Consider the following 22276-nt stretch of genomic DNA (forward strand, 5'->3'; position numbering starts at 1 on the left):
CAGTCAGAAACTGTCACCCAAGCTCAACAACGTTTGCAGAAGGTTACTGCAATCAAAACCGAAGTTTCTCATTGAATTTCATCCTTCTGTTGTCCCCGTTGCCCAACAATCAGGAGGATTCCTCTGAAACAGTGAAAGAGTGATAGGTAGAGCCAGCTATTTCATTATGTTGCAATGATGACCAGAGGATGATTTTCTGATGGGGCTATAGAGGAGCTGGCCTTTTGCAGAGTTATTGCATCTTCTACAGAGGAACAGGGGTTTCTGTGGCTCCTTGATCATCGTGTGGTCAATGTTAAGGGAGAAGCTGCTGCTCAAGCATTCACACACCATTCAAGGAGTCGCACACACACTGCTCGAGACTTAAACTACTAGGACTGGAGTACCTTCGCAGCAGGCGTCTCCAGTGAGCCAACAGGTGCCTCTTTTGACTCCTAGCTCACACACGCACTCACTCTTGGGCGCTTCCTCTTCCCTGAGGCTTGACCCTAGGTTTCCCGTAGCAGATTCTCAGGTATCGAATCTTATATATAAAAAAATAATTTATTCAGATGGTGCAGCAGAAAAACAGCTCGAGGTGGGTGCCTCCAGAGAGGGACCCCGAACAAAGAAATCCCTGGGCAATTATACCCATACAATCTCAGTTCCCCACCCCTCACGTGACAGTTGGGACCAATATTAATATTAGGGTCTGGGGTCTTCCCATTCTTCATTGGGTCCCCTTCATTGTCACTAGGTGGGCCGTTTTTCTTACCTCTAAGATTGCAGTTTCCTGCTGATGGTTGTAGCTTCCTTATCTTCCAGCTCAAACTGGCTCCGGGGCCTTCTTTTCCTTGACTAGGCAAAAGTTCAACAGAAGTTCAGTTTATGTCTAGGTGAAAGTTCACAGCTTGTGGCCTAAGGCTTCAGCAAATTTAGCTACTAATGCTAAGGAAGGCTATTAGTCCTAACATTTCTTAACAGCCAATACACTGGGGGTTCAAGACTACCTTGATTCTCAAGATGATGCTTAGAATTTTTTTAAGCACTTTCCTTACATATTTTATTCTTGTTTCTTTGTTACTTCTCATGGGAAGAAAATATATAGCTAAATTCAACCAAGTAAATAAGACAAAAGAAAAATTTTTGTGGATTCTTTCAGTATTACATGTAAATCTGAATATGCACAGACCTTGAAGAACTCTGTATTGTGAAAATCACTGTTTTAAAAGTGCTGTCACATCGCTTTGCAGAAAACAATAGTTTCCTGATCTCTATGGGTTACTCAGATACAAGTTAGGACAGATTTTGACTATTTATGTTGGTTTCAGTCTGTGGTTTTGCAGGATATAAAATACGGTGCATTCAATAGAATGCCATGAAAAGCACTCAGCAAAGTATTCTTTTAGCTGTAATACTCTTTCAATTTCAGGGACAACTGTCAAAATTCCACAATATGTCCTGCAGAATCCCACAAAATCTGGCAAATTGCACCAAAGGGATCTAGCTTTTTTTAGCTGTAAGCGTTGTAGATTCATTGTCTGGAAAGCCTTACATTTGAGATGTGCGTGTGTGTTACGAATATGAAACACAATGTAGGATTTACTCCCATGGAGAAAAAGTGCTTAAAATTGATTAAGTGAATCTTTCCAGTTTTAAAGCATTTTTTTGGTCTTCATGTTTATTTCATGAATGTTCTTTCCCATTTAATAAAAAGAAACAAACATACTCTTTTCTCTGCACATGTACATGCTGTCTTTGAGATCTGCAGATATTTGGATACAATATGAATAGAATATATAGTCCTTTAACATCGTCCATCGCCAAATGCAGTGGAGGTTCAGAACGTGCAGAAATTGTAGAAACAGCTCTAGGTTTCAATTCACTGTATTATTCAAGCCAACACATCCAGCATCTTATTATAAGAATTGTATAACAATAACTAATACACGTTCCACCTCGACATATTGAGAAAGGAAACAAAGTGAAATAAAGTGAGTGGATCAGAAATCTTCTTTGTGGTAATAACGAGGTTGTAGAAATGAAACACCATATTTAAAGCAAGCTGGCAGGATCATATGGGTAAATGCATAACAGAAGGAAAGGATTAGGAAGATGAAGGTATCTTTGCATTGTTTGGAAATGTATTTTGAAAGATACCACTGTTAAGTTTTATTTAAAGAAGGATTTTTAAGCTGGACCTCTGCACCATTTTATTTCACAGGCTTGGATGGAGTTCCTCATGTGAAATATGTCTGGGAACATACTATGCTTCTAAATACAAATTTTAACTTCAGATGCAAAACAGAACAGTCCAGAATCATAAAGACATTGTCTGTATCAAAGAAATATTCCTGTATTTGGTTTGAAAGCATGAGTGTAATTGCACTTGTTCAAGTTCCCTTGCTTTTATAGAGCTTGTGCAACTTTAAATGGGACCTGCTGTTCAGAAAGGCTGATCTTGAACCAGCTCACTTATATCACTACAGCTCTCCAATGGCTTGAACTCCCAGAGGTGATGATGCTTGGCAGTGGGCTTTGTGACACAGTAGGACAAAAAGTTTTGGAGCAACAGGCTAGTTCTTAAGGATGTTGTTTAAGGCTCTGAGCAAACTTAAGAAGACGTTCAGTTCATGTTTGCAAACGTGTTTGCAGTCATAGGCTTACTTACTCTAGGGAGCAGCATGATGTTAAAATGTTATGTGTTAAAACAAGCGTGATGGGAAACAAAACTAGTACCGTTGACAGGTCATTTATTTTTAAAATGCCAGCTCTGGAAAATACTGTCTTGGACTCTGCCATAGAATTAACAGGGAGCAGTGGATCTGATTACAACTGAATTATTTTCATTTATAAAGTGACTATTTAGATATATACACAGATACACACATATATATGATATACATATTTATAAATTTTAGACAGAAGTTACAATGTATTATGTGAGCTTTCTTCATATTTTAGATATTCTTAAGAAATCTTTCCCACCATTTTAAATGTTCAGTTAAACAAGGATGTACATTTTATATGTATATTTTTCTTTCTAAAATATCTTGATGTATTTAAAAAAAAAGAATTGATATGTTGTATGATTTACAGTCTTGGAAAAAAATAACATAGTCATAACTTTGCAGTTTTTGTGATGCATGAAGATCAGATTTTTTAATGTTGGTTAATGCTTTACTAATTAAAGTGTGCATGTTAATTAAAGCAGAGGCTAATGTTAATTACCTATATTAATGGAATCTCATGTAGCACCTGCCTGAAGCAATGGGTTCAATTTTCAAAATATCTCAATTAAGGCTGAAACTTTTGATTTGCATCTAGTAGGGTTTCAATTAACTGCATTGCAAACTTAAATAACACACTTAAAGGGATAATATCACCAATCACATGCAGCACAGTGGAATTGGTCGGTTCAATTATTGACTACGGCTGTAAGAGCTTTCACAGTTGGTAGGTAAGTACTATGGTATTGGCAAGTGATTATTGTCTAGGGCTGTCATCACTTCTGTGGCTGTTGTAAGAGAGATGTTAAATTGCTGTACTTGTGTCTCACTGCAATTCCATTGTTGAGAGAGACAAAAATAGAATGATGTTTGCTCACATCCAGCATTTAATGGTGAAGATTCAGCTTGTTCCTCTGAAATAAATGACCACTGTTCCATGACATGGTAAGGCATTTTATCAAATGGGAAAGCAGCTTTTGTGATAAAGTGTGCAATGTTACGGTGTACTTCTCAGCCAAGCCAAGAGATGTGATTGTATTCCCAATCTCTGTGTCAGCCACCACAGCAATATGTGTTGACATAGGAGCTTTTAATGAGCAGCTTCAGGAAGCGATTAACAAAGCACTAGAAATAGATGCAATCATGCTGATTGGAAATTCTACCTAAGCTCCATAAACAAGACCGTAATGTCCTTCTACCATGCAACTTTCTATGGTAATTATTCCTGCTAGCTCCAAGACTTGAACTTTTAGACTGAGCCTACTCCAATAAGATGTTGATGGTTCAGTTATATATGAAACCAAGATCCAAAAAAAGCATGCTTGCTTTTGTTGGTTTGGACACACAGTTGAAGAATGGATGTAGGGTTCTGTGATAGGATCCAAATTTTGTTCATACATGTAATACAAAAGTATATTCCAGCATAATTCCTATGTGACCTCTGTGGAAACAGACCACTAGTGGGTCAGTTTTTAACCATGGTCAGGAAAGAGAACCTGGAGCGCAAGTTTAGCCTGTGGCAATATTATCGGGATCTCTCGCCTGTACCTATATATTTTCCTGCTAAAAATGTCCTTAGGCCTTAGACCATCCCACTACAGTGGGCGCTGACTATCTGTATAATAGATTGCCTGTGTCTATTAATACAAGCTGTAATATTCTATTGTAACACTTAGGATTAATGCCTCCATTTTAATTAGTGTTTTGACAAAAGCAAAAAAAAGCCTTCGCAGCATCTATCAATCTGTTCAAGGAATTTGTGAGACTAGAATAAAACCCTTTTCCCAAACTGCATTTAAAATCTTTGTTTTAAAATATTGTAATGACCCTTGACTTACGAGTTACCAGTTTGTGACCTTTCTTGGGTCTAGATTAATCAGTGTGTAATGATTTTTGTTGCTATTTTCACTTTTAAGGAGCCTGTGTCCCACATCTTATTGTAAGGTCATTAGATGGTTTAGAACTCACACTTTTTTTGTCTCTGGAAACAGATTAAGATCTATCAGAATTTGAGGGCCCAGAATCCCCATATAGTAATACTCAACTTTAACAGTATAATGGTTTTTTACATGTATTCTATGGCCACAAAGTATTGTCTTATTTATGGTTACTGGAAAGGTGCATCTTTTAATTAAAGCTTTCCCTTGATAGATTTTTTTTGTCGTAAATGAACTTCAGATGCCTTGAGTCAATATGCATCTCATTTTAGCTGCAGAAAAGTCGCATTTTCATGGGTCAGGTGTTAAAACAAAAAGACGCAGCAGGTACACATATAATACTGTGATACATTATTGTCATCTCAGTTATACTTCTTAACATTGTTTGAAGGGAAAAGATTAAATTATGCAATTGTATAGTCATATGCTCATTTGTTACACACATATGTCATCTTTGGACATCTACATCTTGAGAGGGGTGATTTTGCTATTCTCAGTCTGCTTTGGACCTGGCTTCTTTTCCTTGTGAAATTAAAACGTGTGTTCATGTCCATTTAAATATCTGTCTAAACTTAAGGAAAAATACCCATATGTCTCCTGTTTGTTGGACTCTTGGTAGCACAGAATACTGTAACAATAAATCTTGTATTAATTTGGCAATTTTAACTACATTCTAAATGAGAAACAAGCAGTTATCGTGTGTAATGGTCATGTCTTTGATGAAAATCTGTTGAAATCATTGTATTTACAAGATTACTGAGTTTAGGTCTCTCTGGGTATTAGTTGGCCCAAAGGCACTTAGCCAATTAAGGCTATCGGAAAAAATGAAAGCAATCCAACCTGAAGCTTTCTGAAAGGAATCTTTAACACCATTTACTTCTTTTGCTGTATAGGGACTATAATATAGCACTTCCAATATTTTGCGTATGCTTGATTTAGTTTTATTTAGCTGTGGTGTTTTTGTTAGGTATGACAGAGAGAAAAAAGTTTAATTAATTGTTCAAATTACCAAATAATATTACATAAAAAGCATCCCGAAGAAGTGATTCTACAGTATCATTTTATTAGGGAACAAGGAAGAAGGCGGCCATGCAAATTTGGATGGATTTTTGTCAATGGCAATTTGAAAGGCACACCTGTAAAGTTCTTAATCTTATGTTTTGGCATGTGTACCCTTCACGGAATGTTTGCTTTATGAGTAAGTGAAGACCTTAGGTGCTTTAGCCAAATCAGCTGTGCAGATTTGGGCCTGGAGTCATGACAGATTTGTAATGGAGGAAGAGTAAAGAGTCTTGAGGAAGAGTAAAATAACTACAAGTACATAGAATGCAGTCTGTTATACTGTGGCGTTTTCAAGAAAAATGGAAAGAGCAAACAGGTTGAGTCGCGTTAGATAGTCATGGGCTAGAATACGTGGTACATTTTTTCAAGGGTTCACACAAGACCCAATTGTGCAGTCTTTACTCTGGCAAAATTCCCTTTTACACTGTGGAAAGCTTTCCTAAATACAGCATCTAAAGAATTTGAGTGCTGGATATTGGCTTTTATTTTACAGTTATTTTTGAAGCTTTGACACACATGACATAGACGTGAATCAAAATCTGCCTTGAAGTGCTGAGATAAAAGGTTTCCACTAAATTTTGTCTTGGTAATGCAATAAAGTGTTATCACATTAGAATCCTTGTCAAGTAAGTGTCTAACATGTTTCTGAAAAGGCAGCATGTCATGAAAAAACAGAAGTTTTGATTGTTAGAAAAGAGATGTCACTTTTGTTATATTTTAGGGCTTTAGAGTCGTTCTGTTACTTTGTCTTAACCTTGAACAGTCTCTTTACATGAGTGGATCGTATCTTAATATTTTATATTTATATATAAAACTGAGGTTTTTAAAATAATTTTTATATCACAATCTGGTTTTACTTGCATGTTGCTGCATGTCTCTAGAGGCATACAGCATTTTTATTTTCAAGTAAATTTCTATTAGTTACAGTCTCCAGCTGTTTTAGATATAGGATCATTTCCTGTTGGTACAGTTTCCAGGACAATTCCCCTTTTTTCTTCTCAGAAGAATGAGGAATTTAATTTAACAAAGACATCCTATAATTGCCTTTGTATCTAGCAAGGTATCTAGCAATCTAAATATTTTATTTTATTTAAAACATCTGTCTACATAATATCATATGACTATACAAGCCTATATCAGCCTTCTGAAAGACAGCTGCTGCCACTTTTATTTAATTTATGAGACCAACAAAATTGCTCCTTAAGATAAAGTGCGTCTGCCACTGAGTCATATATAAAAAAATTTTGCAAGATGAAAATTGCTTGCATTTACAGTTTCTTGTTAAACTAATCTAGGTCTTTTTCAAATTTAGAAGCATCGTTTTTCCTTTTCCCTCTGTCCCCCCATCACTATGGAAACATAGGAGCTTTACATATACATTTTTTAGAAGCTAGTTTTATTAAGATTGAAGGTACATTTCTTTTTAAGATGAAATGCAAACTAGGGTCGCATCTTAATTGCTCACTTGTGGGATCTGTTTATCTTCTGCTACCTTAATTTTCACAAACATTTGGCGCAAATTATACTGGTCAGAATTTTCATGCAGTTTTTCAGAAAATATATAGGGGAAGTGATGATGTCGATATAGATCTTCATCTGTTTTATGTTACTAAGCTTTGTTTTGCAGTGATTTGAAAGTGTTTCTTTGTATGAAGCAACTCATACTGAAAAGAAAATGTTTAATAGATAGTATCAATTTAGGCACAGCAGCTGTCCTAGAGAACTAGACATAGGCATTCTACAGTATGTCTAAATAAGACAAGTTTACCTTTTCCAGGGAAGTAATCAAAATATTCCTTTTTGGAGAACTAAGAGTATGAAAGGAAAATGTTTATGGTTCCCTACTGGCACACAGTTATGATTGACAGGAAAAACCAACATGTATGCCACATGAGACATCTTGTTCAGGAACTTTCAGGAGGGTAGTAAATTGGTGTTGGCACAAACACAAAAAAATAAAATTACTTGATTCAGCAGTTTTCAATTCTAAATCCCCAGGCTCCAAAGAAAGAAGTAAATATTCATCAAATGATCAAAATTTATATTGATTTTTATTCTGCATTAGCAGCTCAAAGTCAAGATTCTTGACAGGGTGGATGTTGGTTTGAATGATTCTCTTTGAAATAAGGATACAGGCACTGGGCTGAGTGCTACTGTGCATTCCTGAACCATAGGAAAATACTATTAGAGCCCTAGGAAGCTAAATTTTTTAAAGAATAGTATAAAGGCATGCTTATTCTGTACTGTTTTGATAACTAAATTGTTATTAGTATGTAAAGTAATTCTTGCTGTTTCTGCTTTACTCCTTCCTTTCCATTATCATCTAAGGACAATTTTTCTATAGTACTTCAAAGGGGAAGGGTATTTCATGTACTGTAGTAACCAAGCTAATATCAGTACCTCCCAAAGTAAGTGTATTTTAGAGTGACGTGCTAGTCTGGCAGAGAAAGGAAGCAAAGATTGTATCTGCACATTATACATGTTTGATTTTGCAGTTTCTGCCAGGGAGTAAATAAAGATCTTGAGGGAGGAGGTGGGGAAAGGAGGATGGAAATCCAGAGGAAGAGAATGTGAGCATGAATGCAGCACTGAAACACAAATGTGATGACTGTGATTACCGAGCTGTGAGATTTAATGAGAAAGCTGGTATTAGAGTGAAGTAGAAAATCATAACCATCACCTCTAGTCTAAAGGAGTATAATTGGATCTCAGCCCCAGCAAAAAAGTAAATAAAATAAGTTAGTGACATTTTTAACAAACTTAAATATATTGAGAATAAAAGGGGGAGTTATCTCCATTACTGTATTGTTGTGGTATACTTGGGGTTTTTAAAGTACCTCAGCTTGCATTATAAATGAAATTCATTGTCGTAAAATGGAAGAAGAGAATAGTAAGTGTGTGTTTGTGGGGGGGCTTAAATAAAAAGCAAAATGAGGCAGAAATACTGTAACTATCAAAGTGTTGTTAACAAATTTCCCAAATGTCCTAGGTGCTTACAATTCAGCAAACATCTTTAACAGCACAGCTTTAAAATTAAATTTTACAAACATTATGGGTAATGCTTTAATAGTATGCAAATTGCAATGAAGTCAGCACTGGCAAAGCTGACCTCTCAGCAATACAAATATTTTATATTTAAAACAGTTATCTTTTACAGTTCCCTCTACTTCAGTAGGTGTCAGGTGCTTCAAGAGGCTCCTCATCTGAGGATCGTAAATAAACTCAAAGGAGCAGCAGTCTGCCTGCTTTTTATACACGGCAAGGCAGTTGTACAAATCAACATATTAAGCTATATGTTTCACTGCTGCTACAATAATTACTAATATTTTTACTAATAATATTTTTTTTAATTTCCTCAAAATTCTTTTTTGAATTTTCTGTTTCTAATTTTCCTCAGAAAACATATACATATCTATCTCACCATATACATATCTATCTCACATATACATGTACAGGAAAAATAATGTACAGAGAAAAATACTTAGCCTGCATTTCTCTGCTGTTATAAAATAAGTTAATTAAGTAACATGTAGTATTTATCCTCCTTCAGACTCTGCCTGTTCTTACTTAATCTTGCAGTGGAGACAGAGTCCTGTGTTGATATCTGCACAATTTTTATATCATTAATAGTTCAATTATAATTTCTGCCTGTAAGAATAGAAAAAGTGATCTTAATTTAAAAACAAAACAAAACCAAACCACTTACATTGTATAGTAAGAACACATTCAGACTCTAGGGGTAATACAACATCAAATAGACTACCTAGGTATAGAAAGAATCTCCTTCAGTTTTAGAACAAGTCAAATAAGCATTCAATGAGAGTCTTTGAGGTACAATCAGTGTAAGCATTTGGACTTGAAAATGTTTGACACTATTGAGCATCTCAAAATATTCGACTCAAAATATTGATTGAAAAGGAAACTAGCTCAAAACTTCCGCCATTTTGTGAGTTGGTATGTATAGGAAATTATGGATGTATTTGTTATATATCTATTCATAATGATTAGGTTAATAAACATGAAACATTTCTGAAGCATATAGAAGTTTAAAATGGAGTTACTCGGAGAAAAAATCAAACTGTTTATGCACTACTTAAAATAATTACTATGTAATATGCTCACAAATGATGTAGTATTGCAGAAAAAATATGAAATATTTTTTCTGTAATATGGCATCATCTTACTAGTAATTTCTGTATTTTATGTATGTTCCTTTCAGCATAAATAATAGAATTATAGAAAAGTCTCTGATCTTGAAAAGATATCAAAACAGAGAACAGGAATACTATTACAGTATGGTAAAATTAATTAAAAGTCAATGTGTATTACCAAAGTAACTTCAGATTCATGCATTGCAAGTTTAAAGTAAATAATTACCTTATATTTACTTCCAAAAGAGATTTTTCAATATAATAAATTCAGATAACTTGGAAGCCACTTTCTACAAATAAGTCATCAAGTTTCACTTCACTGTAAGGCAGTACAGCTCCCAATGGTGAGAAAAGAGTTTTGTCCAAATTATGCACAAAGTAAATGTCTGAGCAAAATTTCCAAGGAAAAGGCTGTAACATTTTTATATTATCTGAGTCATGCCCTCCTGGGATGTGTTGGGTAGTTTTCCCTAGGAGGTATTGGTTTTGCAAGACCTACCTTCCCTCATTATTTTTAAATAGAAATGTACGTGTCAGTCTGCTGCAGAGATGGGGGCGGAGGTTTGCGCACCATCACCCTGGAATTTCTCTTACACACGTGTGTTCTCCTGAGTTCTGAACATTAGTACCTTTAACCTTAAGGGCATGGCCATTTTGAATGCCCAGCCCTACAGAATGAGTTAGGTGCGTTGCCTGTCCACGTGGTTTGGTACACAAGCCTTTTAGAGGAGCATGACTTCTAGAAATATCAGTGCTTTGGATGACAGGCAGATTGTTTAACAATCGCTTTTTAAGCCGCTTCATTGCTCTAAAAGTGCAAACAGAGGGGATGGTAGGAACAATCAGAACTGTGCAAATAGCGGAGGTTTTAATTAAGTAAGATTAAGTTTACAATTTTAGCACATTGAGGAAAGACTTTCTGTGTCTGACTAGTCTTTCCTCCTTTTGACTACTTGGGGATGTTGAGGCTGGCTCAGAAAGGTATTCAACTTCATATTTAAGTACAACATATCTGTGTTCTGACCTCCTATAACAGATTGTCTTCTCTGCTGGACAGAAGAGAAACCAAGACAAAAGACTGTGTTGATGAATTGCTACTTTAACAGGACAAATTCTTCTGGATTTGTAAGAAAGGGACTGTTTGGGCTTCCAGTTCTTGTGGCACGCGAAGAGGTGTCACTGAAGGAGCTGGAAGGCATGTTGTAGTTTTCATGAACTGCACTCTAAACGTTATGTTGATGGGTTCAGCTGGATCTGCATCCTTGTTAATTTGTATATTCTGCCCGGTTTTAGCAAGCACTGTTCTGTCATCCCATATTTTCTGTTGTCTCAGCAAGCCTGTTCCCCACGTGGCCCCTGATTATTACAAACCCTTTTGCATCCTGCCTGTCACTCTTGTTCTGCAGGCTGCAGATGCAGACATGCAAGACAAGAAAAGTAGCAAAAGATACTGGCCATTGCTCAGTTCCCATTCTTGGAAGAACTTTTTTTCACTTTGCAATTTTGGGATGAGATTGTCAGAAACTATTCACAGTCTTGGAAGTCTCTGGAGAGGTTAATCCTTTCATAATTTTCTTCAATGCTTTTTGGTATTTGCTATATAGGGAACTTCTCTGGGTACATAGCTGAGATCTGTTTGATGCACAGGGCATGCCACACTCGTGTGTTGTATTTAATGTTACATTGAACAGAACCAAAGGCAAGAGGACAGCCTAGAAATCCAGCATGACCAGGACTCCTCCATGGATTTGGTCAGACAATGCTGCTGCGGCCACACTACTGATTGCATTTGCACTCCACAGTCCTGAAGTCATAGGTCATGTTCCTAATCTTTATAACAAAACAGCAAAAAACCTATACATTTCTGAAAGCCAAAGGAAGCCCTGCAGAAAGGTATTGCTGTTATTTACTGGCTTTTTTTTCTCTTTTTATCCCCCTGTTATTTCTGATGGCTCTGAGGAACTTCCTGAAGTACTGTCTTGCTATAACACAGCCATACTCTATCTAAAATTTCATTTTATGGCTCCAATGGACAGGCTTAAAATTCATTGTGCTGTTACTGCCGTTTCTTAAACTCTACAATGAGTTTAATTACTTTGATAAGTAAGAATGTTGTTGCCTTGTAATTTTGCTCATTCTGTGTGGAAGTTTCCCGTTGTTGTGATAGTTTTAGTACACTGAAAAACAAAGTGATAAAGTTATTACCAATATAAAAGCATTTCTGATATTTATGATGATAAAAATACTTTGCTGATTTTTTAACTGGTAACAAGCATACCCTGATTAACAGAATTAATTTCCTGCATGATCAAAACAGAGCATGTTCTTTGTAATAGGACTATCAAATGTTCAGCTCTCAGTAAACACATTTTATGATATAGGATCATTTTTTAATCTGATTCAGTCCTGAAGAGAGAGTGCAAGATGAAGGATGGAAGAGGGAGGGGAGCCAAAAGCAGGAAGGGTAAGACTAAGAAAGAAGTCAGCTGCAGCAAGGTCCCTGTTTTAATTATGCAGAGGAAGGCGGGAAAAAAGAGAAAAAAAACAAAACAAACAAAACAACAAAAGATAAAAGTTACCATCCTGCTTCAAGAGCAAAAACAAATGCCTACACTTAGGGTAGAAGCAGTACTTCGAAGAAGTCACTTGAAATACAAGAAGCCTAACACTGCCAAGTGGTGTACTCAATGATCTTAAAGGTCTTTTCCAACATAAATGATTCTATGATTCTGTTATATAATGCCATTTAAAATGCCAGGGTGACATCTTGGAAGTACTGCTTCTACCCTAAGTGTTTTCAGCAACAGACCTGTTGACTGGCTGTGGGGATGGAGTGGTGGATGATCAAGTCTGTCTGTATAGAGCCTTTGGTCAAACTCCTGCCTGCCAAAGAGCTCTTTCTGTAAGCTACATCTCTATGGATGATATTTTGAGCTGTGTACTTCTCAACATGATTTTATTCAGTAGCTTCACCTGTGACAGAGCTAGGGTCTGTTTCGTGTCCTGTTTCATGCCTTCTCTACAACTTTATACTGTGGAAAAATAGACAGAATATTGTGACAGAAAACAACAAAAAATGGTTGAGGGCACAGATATGACCACATAAATGCTACTGTGGTCAACTTAATTCTGGTAAGGAATTGCTCTCAATTTTATCTCTCAAGATTTGAGTTTGCACTTCTATAAAATGCACATACAGGTGAGCCTTCTAAGTCTGCATGATTGATAATGCCATCTGACCACCTCCTTGTTTGTCGGAAACTGGAATTTGTGCTTTAAGAGACAATGTTTTTATCCAGCTTAAGTTCAACTAATGGCAGAGGAACTGAACTATGTCTGTCTTTCATATGTAATTCTATAGTCATTACAGTCTAGTGTGGCAGTGGTATAGCTTTTCTACAGCACTGTAGAGAAAGGATAATGCAAGATAGGATACTTTCAGAATTCAAATTCAACTGAATGTGTTATAATTTGTATATTTAAAACACAGAATAGTTTGCTTACAGTAACATAGTTCATAACAAAAGACTTGTGCTCCCTAGGAAACTGTGTCTGAAAATACTTTCCTTTCAACACCAATTCAGTGATATTTATGCTAGTACATTCCAATATAAAAATTTTTTGCAGCAGAACCACACTAGTGCTGAGTTCTCATCTCCAATTTACATTGGTGTAAAATTTGAGTCTCTCATTTGACACTCTGTATACAATATAACCTTTCAGTCTCTTTCCTCCCACAGTAACAGCCATTATCCCTTGTCTTGTCTTTCTCCACTTCAGAATAAGGTCATTCTAACATGTAGGTCTAACAAGAATACAATGTATTTTCATTGATTTGTGTTGTCACTGATTACCCCTTCGCATTATATAGTGATCTGTATAGTAAAGGACGTTCTGTGTTGTCATGCAGAGCCAGTCGTAAGAAACAGATTCTGCACCCCAGGCTCCCTCGGTTTATTTATAAGGTCTTGCTTTTTAGAAAATGAGCTTTCTGACAATAGCCTTGAAAATATTTACCATTATTAATCGATCACTAGAACTGAATATTTGGCACTAGTATAGAATTTTTTCACTGTTTTTCCCCAGAGGCTACTGTTTTTTCATAGTCTTGTTCAGAGATTGGATCCTCCAGGCTCAGGAAAATGAGAGCATTTTGTCATTTGATTATTGGAAATACATCAGTTTAATTTACAACAGTGTTATAAACTCATTCCACCCTGATAGGACAGTGACTGTTAGAGAATCTGTGTAAGTGTGTAACCAAACCATCAGCAACATCTTTATTGTGTTTCTACTGCAAAAATGGTCACTTAGAAGAGAACCATGAAGATGAAAACAACTGCTGAGTATCATTTCTTGCCATTTTTTTCCCATGTTCAGTCTTTCACTGATTCTGACTTGCTACATCCTCTGAAAAAAAAGTAGCAGCTGAATTCCACTACTAAGATGGGGCACTAAGAGTAAAGGAATGATTGCCTCCCACCTAATTGCTGTTACATAAATTTGGGGTGATGCATATCTCAGTAGACTTTCTCAGGATTGGCTGGATATCCATGTCCATAGAGGTGTGTTTGTGATAGAGATTAAGTTCTTATAGTTGTGTTAAGTAACTAGAAAGCGTATGTAGCGTGATCTGAAAATGCACACTTAAAATAAGCTAGAAGGTAAAGCAAGTAACTTTTCTATATTTGTTTAGCAATTAATAAAGTTGCTTCCTTATTCTGTCAGAATACTGCAAAACTAGTTCCATTATCACTAAAGATTTTGAATTGAAAATAAACTGCAGTAGATTTATTGCATATCTGTGCTGTGTACTATTTTCTAGATTGTGTCTTGTGCCTGTTAGTTCAGCTTCTGCAGAAAGTAGGTTTCTGAGACTTAAACTGATCAATACCTACTCGAGGTCTTCAAAGCCTCTTTGGATTTGCAGTTGATATGAGTAGAACAGGGACAAAAAAATGCTTAAGTACAACAGTGAGATGGATGAATTCATACAGAAAAGAAATCAGAGAGATTCATCTGAAACTGTACGCTGCCTGAGTTTGAGTTACTGTAAGTATTTGCAATCGTTGAAGACAGAAATTGGGTTTAGAAACAAAAATAGTTGATTTATAGAAGGATCATATTTCTGAGGTACAAGAACTGGGACACAATTGCTTGTATTCGGGATTCGTGGAATATGATCTTGATGGAGTTCATAATCCTCAGAACTTATAGCTGTGAGGAAGAAACAGTGGATTCTTATTCATCTTTCTCCATATATTTACTTACCCTTTCCATCTTGTTTTTCCTTTCCCCCACTATTCTATTTCATCCTCCTTTTTCTTCTCCCATTTTCCATGTCATTAATGATTTGCCTATTTACAAATATTTTTGCAAGTGAACAGAGAATGAAAGATCTGTGAAAAGCTGCTTTCTTTATTTTTCCCAATTTCTGTTTTAAAATATAGAGGAAATTATAGGGAGGAAAATTAGAAAATGCAAAAAAAAATGTGTATCTCAAGTTTTGGGATAGTTATGCTATTTGAGAAACAGTATGTGTTCATATAGTTAAAAGCTGAGTTTTAATTCATATGTGTGAGGTTCCAGAGTTTACGCTACATGTGAATTCCCTCCTTTTGGAGTACTGGGGCAGGGGGGGAGGAGGGGATTGTATGCATAATATCAACAACAGCCTAAAAACCCCCCAAAAAACCCACCCAAAAACCCACCCAAAACCCATAGGAAAAAAGCAAGAATTACTTATCTTGATTTCCAAACCCATCCTGAAAATCAGAGAAATTATTTGCTTCAGGTTTTCCATAAGATTTCACCTCTAGACTTAAAACAATTATGGAAGGTTTTAATTGGTAATATAATCGTTTTAGAAAGTTACTGGTCACTCACAACAGGGCTTTAGACTGAAAGTGTCATGTCAACCATAACTAAAATAAAAACAACCGGTGAATAACTGATTTCTGGTAAGAATAAATTAAAAGAACAAATTCATAGTCTTATGTGGACAATATAAAATACTCAGCTGGAAGGTTATCCTTCCTGGTGAAGAATCCTTCCAAAAAAGAAATTTGATCAGGAACCCCTGTATGCTATGGAAGGGGATTGTTTATCATCTTAAAGGAAAATGTACTTGAGGGTGGAAGAGGAACAGGAAGGTGATGATATTTGGGAAGGTGGTGATGTTTATTTGCTGCTTTTGGTCATTTCTGAGTTATATAAACAGCAGCGTTAATTATAGTTTCTGAAAGAGCAAGTTTTATATCTCTCTCAAACCTTAACATTTTACTCTAACTGGACAGTCCCAACTAGTTAGTTTTATATTCAGGTAATGTTTCGTCATTGGTAACCCTGTGTGGTTTAATTTTCCACTATTTTGGACTAGGTATGAAAGCCTTGTATTTCATTCGTGTACACACTAAAAGACTTGCGTGGTTTACTGGGAATTTTTATCTTCTACGTCCTTGGAAAATTGCTAGTATTTTTTGTTTTGTTTTGTTTTGTTTTTTTTAATTTCTCAAAAACTTATTGGGGTTTACTGCCAAACGTAACGGATCTCACTGTAAGAAGCAACTGAGAGAAAAAGCAGCAAATGTTTGAAAAAGAAATTTTAAAGGAAATGGAATTTCCAGATCAGCTACATTATTACTCAGCAAAAATTGCACCAAGGCAAGGCATAAGTAAATATATGTAACTGTTATTAGCACAAGCTTATGAAGACATTCCAACTTTCCTTCAGACTTGCCCTACTGACATTCTTCAGTGCCTATTTCCCTTCACTTGCCTGTATTTTTGGTAGATTTTGCAGATTTGCCTTCTCCTCTCCAACCGTTTCACTGTTTTCTCTTTACAGCTGCTGTTGTTCCATACATTGGTAACTCTGTCATGCTGTCAGCAGCCAAGCAAACTCTGCGCTTCCCTGCCTCCCCCAGTAGAAAATGCAAGAGAGTCCTTATACAAAATTTCATCCATGGTTGTTGCATTTACTTGCCATAACACCAAACAGTTAAGCAGGCATTCCGCTCCTAATGGAAATAAGAGTATGTAGTTACACAGAAATAGCAGTGTTTGAAGCATTATCAGAATTCGTACTGTTTTTCTTTCAGTGAAGCATATTAAAAGAAAACAATAGCATATTGGTCCCAAAGTGCTTTTGAACTTACTCTACCATGTGTTCTTTGTCCTGTTCCTAGGGGCAAGTGTGGCAAACAGCAGATTTCATCCTTTTATCATCTGGTTCTGGGAGCCTCAGAATCAAACTGATCACCACAGCTGCAATAAATAAAATGTCTATTCAATAAGTTATGATGCCAAATATTATTCAACATTCTTCTGGCCAGGCACAGAGTCTGATAGAAAACAGCACATCTCACTTACTGCCTTTTTCCTTGCAATTAAAATTGCTGAGTAAGCAGTGGATGCCAGATATGGAAAAGCAGAATATGAATAATGCCAATTTGCTTGGTTTTGTTTACACTTACTATTTAAAACAAACATACCTATAGCAATGTGGCTTTCATTAATTGTGAAGCACAGGCGGTGTATTAACAATATCAGTCTTGAAGCCTGTAAGAAATGTACTTTTATTTACCTACCTGTTCTGTCATAGTGCACGATTTCTAATATCTTTTTTATTCATGTCCAGACATTTTTATGCAGCATTTGATTGGATATACATGTCATGGAATATATAGTACATTCTCTGATAGAAACCTAAATAGTTCAGTTCTAGCGTTTGGGAATACACTGTACTTTTCTCTGACTTAATGGTTCAGTGTTTTTGACTATCATGCAAGGAGAAAAACGATGGTGTGAATCATTTGGTTAAAATTGTTTCAGTCCAAAAGTATTTGTTTTAAATGCATTCTTTCTGATTTTTTTTAAAAAAAGTTCTGTTGTGTTTTTTTTTCTCTTTGTTTTCTTTTTCTAGGGTGAGGTTCAGCTATGCTATCTGGAAGCACAAAGAGATGCTGTTGAACAGATGTCCCTAAAGCTGTACAGTGAGCAGTACAACAGTAGTAGCAAGAGAAAGGAAGAGTTTGCTGATATGTCAAAAGTTCACACAGTGGGAAGTAATGGGTAGGGAACTATTCTTTTTGTTGTTTTATTCTCACTGATCTGTATTTTTTTTTTACATCACATACTTTTTCTTGCTTCTAGTTAACCAGGACTTTTCTTCCTAGGCCAAGAGGCACGGGAAAACTCTATATATTTATTTTTTTCATATATAAATGAAAAAAAAAAAAAAGAGTTCTGGGTAATTTATGGAAATCATGATTTGTTCATAGGACTACCTAATATTATCTAATAGCAATCCATTATTTTGATTTTTAAAAATGTAATGTGTCCTTTTGCTTCAGGCTTTTCTCCTCCAATGGCTTCATATCTTTTGATTTCTTAGCATCTTCCAAGGAAACATCTTTATAATGTATTAGTACCTCTGCAAGACAATTCTCTATAATCATTATTCTACTAGTGACTAGGAAATATGAATGTGAAGCTGTTCACTTATAGTCCACCAGTTCAAACATCCCAGTTTTGTACTTCTAGAAAGCTTTAATTTTAACTGTTTTCTCTTGACTTGGTCTTTTCAGTCTGCTTTTTAAAAAATGTAAATACACATGCCCACACCCACACATATATTATATTATATAATTGTAAGTGTATACATAAAAGCACTTTTTATTAATAGTTTGAGCAAAGAATCTTGAACAAATTAATCACTGGACTATCTTGCTGCCCCTCCCTTTTTCACAACCAAGAAAACTTGTGGTTCTGGTTTAAGACTTTTTCTTGAAGGTCTTTTGAAAACCATATCTTCCAATTGCTAGCTCCCCTAAATGAACATAAGAGCATACCTGTGAGTTCATAATAGTGTGGGACAAAAGCAGTTCGAAGGAGCCAACTAGTGCTCATTGTTTGGGTACACCCTCATCCTCACAGAAGTTTTCTTGTAACCAGTAAATACAGTAGAACTTTCGCCTGCAGTTTCCTGTGCAAGGAAAGTCATTGACCAAGGTGTTCATGAGTTCTTTGTCTCCAGGACTTCCTTTTCCAATTGTTCAATGTTGAGGTCTTGGAAATGCAATTTTATTAAATTACCGACTGTAAAGATAAATGAGCCTTGTAAACATCCTCTCTTATTATATGGAAAGATGACTGGTTTAGAAAAGTTGATGTGAGCTAATTATGTAGGATTACTGAGATCTTGATTACATATGCAGAAGTCTGTCAGATTCTTAAACACGCTAGTGCAGCTAGTGCCAACCATAAAAATAATTTGTTCAGAATTGGTGTGTATATGTATATAAATGTGCACTGGGGGCTACATGTTCAAAAACAGCTTCCAATTTTGCAGCCATAGTTGAATGTGAGCAAGACTTAAGGTTGGAATGTTGTGTGGGACGTAAGACAGTCAGACATCAACAGACATTTGATTTTATTGAGGATAGGAGATATAAAGCTTTAAGCCTCATGGAAAAATCCATTTTGTATCTCTACATACCATATATGTAAAGCAAATAGGCTCTTAAATGCACTTGTTTGCACACGAAATTACATGCTTATTACTGGGAATGGTAATCTACTGTGTTCCCTACCTTTTCCGTACTGTGGCCACGTTTCTGGGCCCCTATGGCCATCCCAGCCCTTAGAGGCTCAACAGTGGCTTAAGGGGCCAGAGGACCAGAGGGAGACAAATACAATACCATGTGTTCAGCCATTATAGAAAATAGGGTCAGCTGAATTCAGATGGAAAACTTCCAGTTGAACCAGTCTGAGGTATTGTATTGAACACAATAAAAATGCCTTTCAGCTTTTTGAAAATACAGTTGATACAACATTCCCTTACTGCATGAAAACTGTGGGCAAAAAAAAACTGTGGACAGAAATTCAACAGTAGGATGACCTCGTTAGAGACTGAGATCTCTACAGGGAAGGGGCCATTTGCATAACTGGGAAAATTGTGGTATCTATCTATTAGCTGTTGTGGAAGCTTGACCCAGGAGAAAGAGGAGTGTCTACAGGGAGAACTAGAATTATTGTAGGTGGAGAATTACTTATATAGTGGGGGGAAAGATTTGGAAGGTGGCTTTTTGTAGGAAATAGCTAAACTGAGATAGGTATAAGGTAGTATCTGTAGAATAGGGTGATGCTACTGGGTGTGTAAAGAACAGGAGATTTCCAGCAGAACAGCAATCATGTTACAACAGCGATAGAAAAGGTTTACATGTATCTGCATGGAAATGGCTAGAGTGATAATGAAAGAGAAGAGAATGAATATCCACTGCAGGAGAACACCAGCTAGCCAGGCAGCAAGAGGTAACCAAGAGTAGTTGAGAGCAGCTGCAAAACGTTATAGCAAATCTGGCTGGAAATATTGCATCCCCTCAAAACTGGGGAGGAGTTTATACAGGTGCTATTGGGAGATACGGATACGACATTTACAGCACCATTGCACAAACATGAAGGACAGATCTTGGGATCCTGTTGTCACCTAGTATTGGGCCTTCATGGATGAGGCTTTGAGATAAATGCATTAGAGGGGGCTTCAAGTATGCACAGAATATAGGGCAATTTTAAAGCTGTTAATGTCAAAACTCTCATTGCTCCTATATCCTCCTAATAAAAACATGTGAAAGGAGTTTCAAAAAATGATGATCCAGAAACTTGGAAGAACTTTTTGTCTGTCTGAATTTTTTTGGTAGGCATACCAGTGTGTTTAGAGTACTTCTAAATACCATGTGAGTTATGCCATCAAAGAAATAATACAAACTGGAAGTGTGTGTTAAACATGGGGAAAAAGGCTGATGGAAATAGCTTCACATCCCTTTTTATTTATTAATGCCACAGACGAACTGGTTTTCTCATGAGAAATGTGCTCATGAATTTTCATTCAAAATAATAAATTGATGTCCACATTTTAAGAAATATGTTTAGGGTTCAAGGGATTAGACATGCAACTCTGCATGTCTGATTCCCTGTTTACCAAGACAAAATATACTTCTTAATGTCATTTTAGTTATTATGTAGCTAATGATTTTAGCTTATTAACCAACAAACTCGTATTAAAGAAGCTATAGTTACCTGTCCTTTAACTAATATTATAGCATTCTTGTTGGCAATGTTTGGGTACTTTTAATAGAGGAATATTTTTTTGCAATAAACAGATGACCTAATTTATTCTTTTTTTAGCAATTGGTGGATTTGGATAATCAACCAAAATTAGACCTTTTCTGTAGTTCTTGCATCTGTAACACACATCAGTATTTCAGAAGTTATGCTTTCCCTGATTCTGCCTGTGGCAATATGAAAAAAAGATCTGCTAAGCCCAGAAAAAAATAGATTCTGAATAAAAAAGAAATATTCAATATACCACAGAAATACTGACAGGTACATTTTAATCTTAACCTGTCACTGATCCTACAATTTTCTGAATATCTTTTTAGTGGCTTAGTAACTTACATCCTCTTCCAAATAGTAATTTAATTGTAATCAGTAGATCCATCCATTTAAATGTGAAGCATTAATTTTACAAACAAAGCCTTTTTTTTAATATCAGAGTTATTTTATAACTATTAAAAATATTGCAATCAAATTTTAAAAAAATATTGATGATGCTTTGTAGGCTGACTTCACTATCTTCAGGCTCAGGCAAATAATTGCCATAGACAGTTTGCTTAAAAATGCTCTCAGATGACTTTAGTTTACAGCAGAAAACAAAAAAAAAAAAAGAGAATAGGCACAGTGTGTAAACTATGGGGGAAAAAATTCCCCATTACATCTTGCCTCCCTTCCTGGGCTTTTCCCAGTGAATCCTGTTCCTCTCACTCTTCGTTTTCAACTTTAGCTAGAAATCAGCTAGCTAATGTTCAGCTGTTTCCTAGTGCTTAACTGGGTTTTATAAAGGTCAAGGAAAAGTCCTTTTGTGTGTCCTTAAAGAATCGATTCATTCTATCATACCAATAAATGAAGCAATTTGGACTGTAACTAAGATGTGGTTCTATAAATGCAAAGCAGGTGTTTGGATCCAGCGCATCTTCTGCCTATTATAGTAAAATTCCTGTCCCCTTCCTGGTGCAGTTTCCAAAGGCATCCTATCCCACTCTGGCAGCAGCAGGTCATGAATGTTGGATGTAGGCTTTGCTTCCTGTCATCTTCATATCTTAATTTAGATTTTTCACTAGTACCAACCATCCAATTCCAACTGAATCTGTACTGATTTATGAGATGAAATCTAGCCTCTTATATCATAAAATATATGTTTTAATAACTGCCTGTCAGTTTTATGACTTTGGATAATATTTGGATAAGACAGAAGGGAAAAAAAGGAGCAGTTGATACTGAAGATACAGAACAGTTGTACTGCTTTCTGAGGAAGGGATAAAGATTCAGTATCAATGCAAATATACCATTCAAAATGAAG

General features: G+C 36.0%; 1 protein-coding gene across 1 annotated transcript in view; it reads left to right on the top strand.

Moving 5' to 3' along the window:
• AKAP6 (A-kinase anchoring protein 6) overlaps positions 1 to 22276 on the top strand; it is a 255963-nt gene that overhangs the window by 140637 nt on the left and 93050 nt on the right. The window contains exon 8 of the mRNA XM_068397672.1: positions 17783 to 17931. Coding sequence (XP_068253773.1) covers positions 17783 to 17931 — 149 coding nt within the window. The remainder of the gene's footprint in view (positions 1 to 17782; positions 17932 to 22276) is intronic.

Source organism: Nyctibius grandis, chromosome 4 (genome assembly GCF_013368605.1).
Source record: "Nyctibius grandis isolate bNycGra1 chromosome 4, bNycGra1.pri, whole genome shotgun sequence".
Classification (NCBI taxonomy): domain Eukaryota; kingdom Metazoa; phylum Chordata; class Aves; order Nyctibiiformes; family Nyctibiidae; genus Nyctibius; species Nyctibius grandis.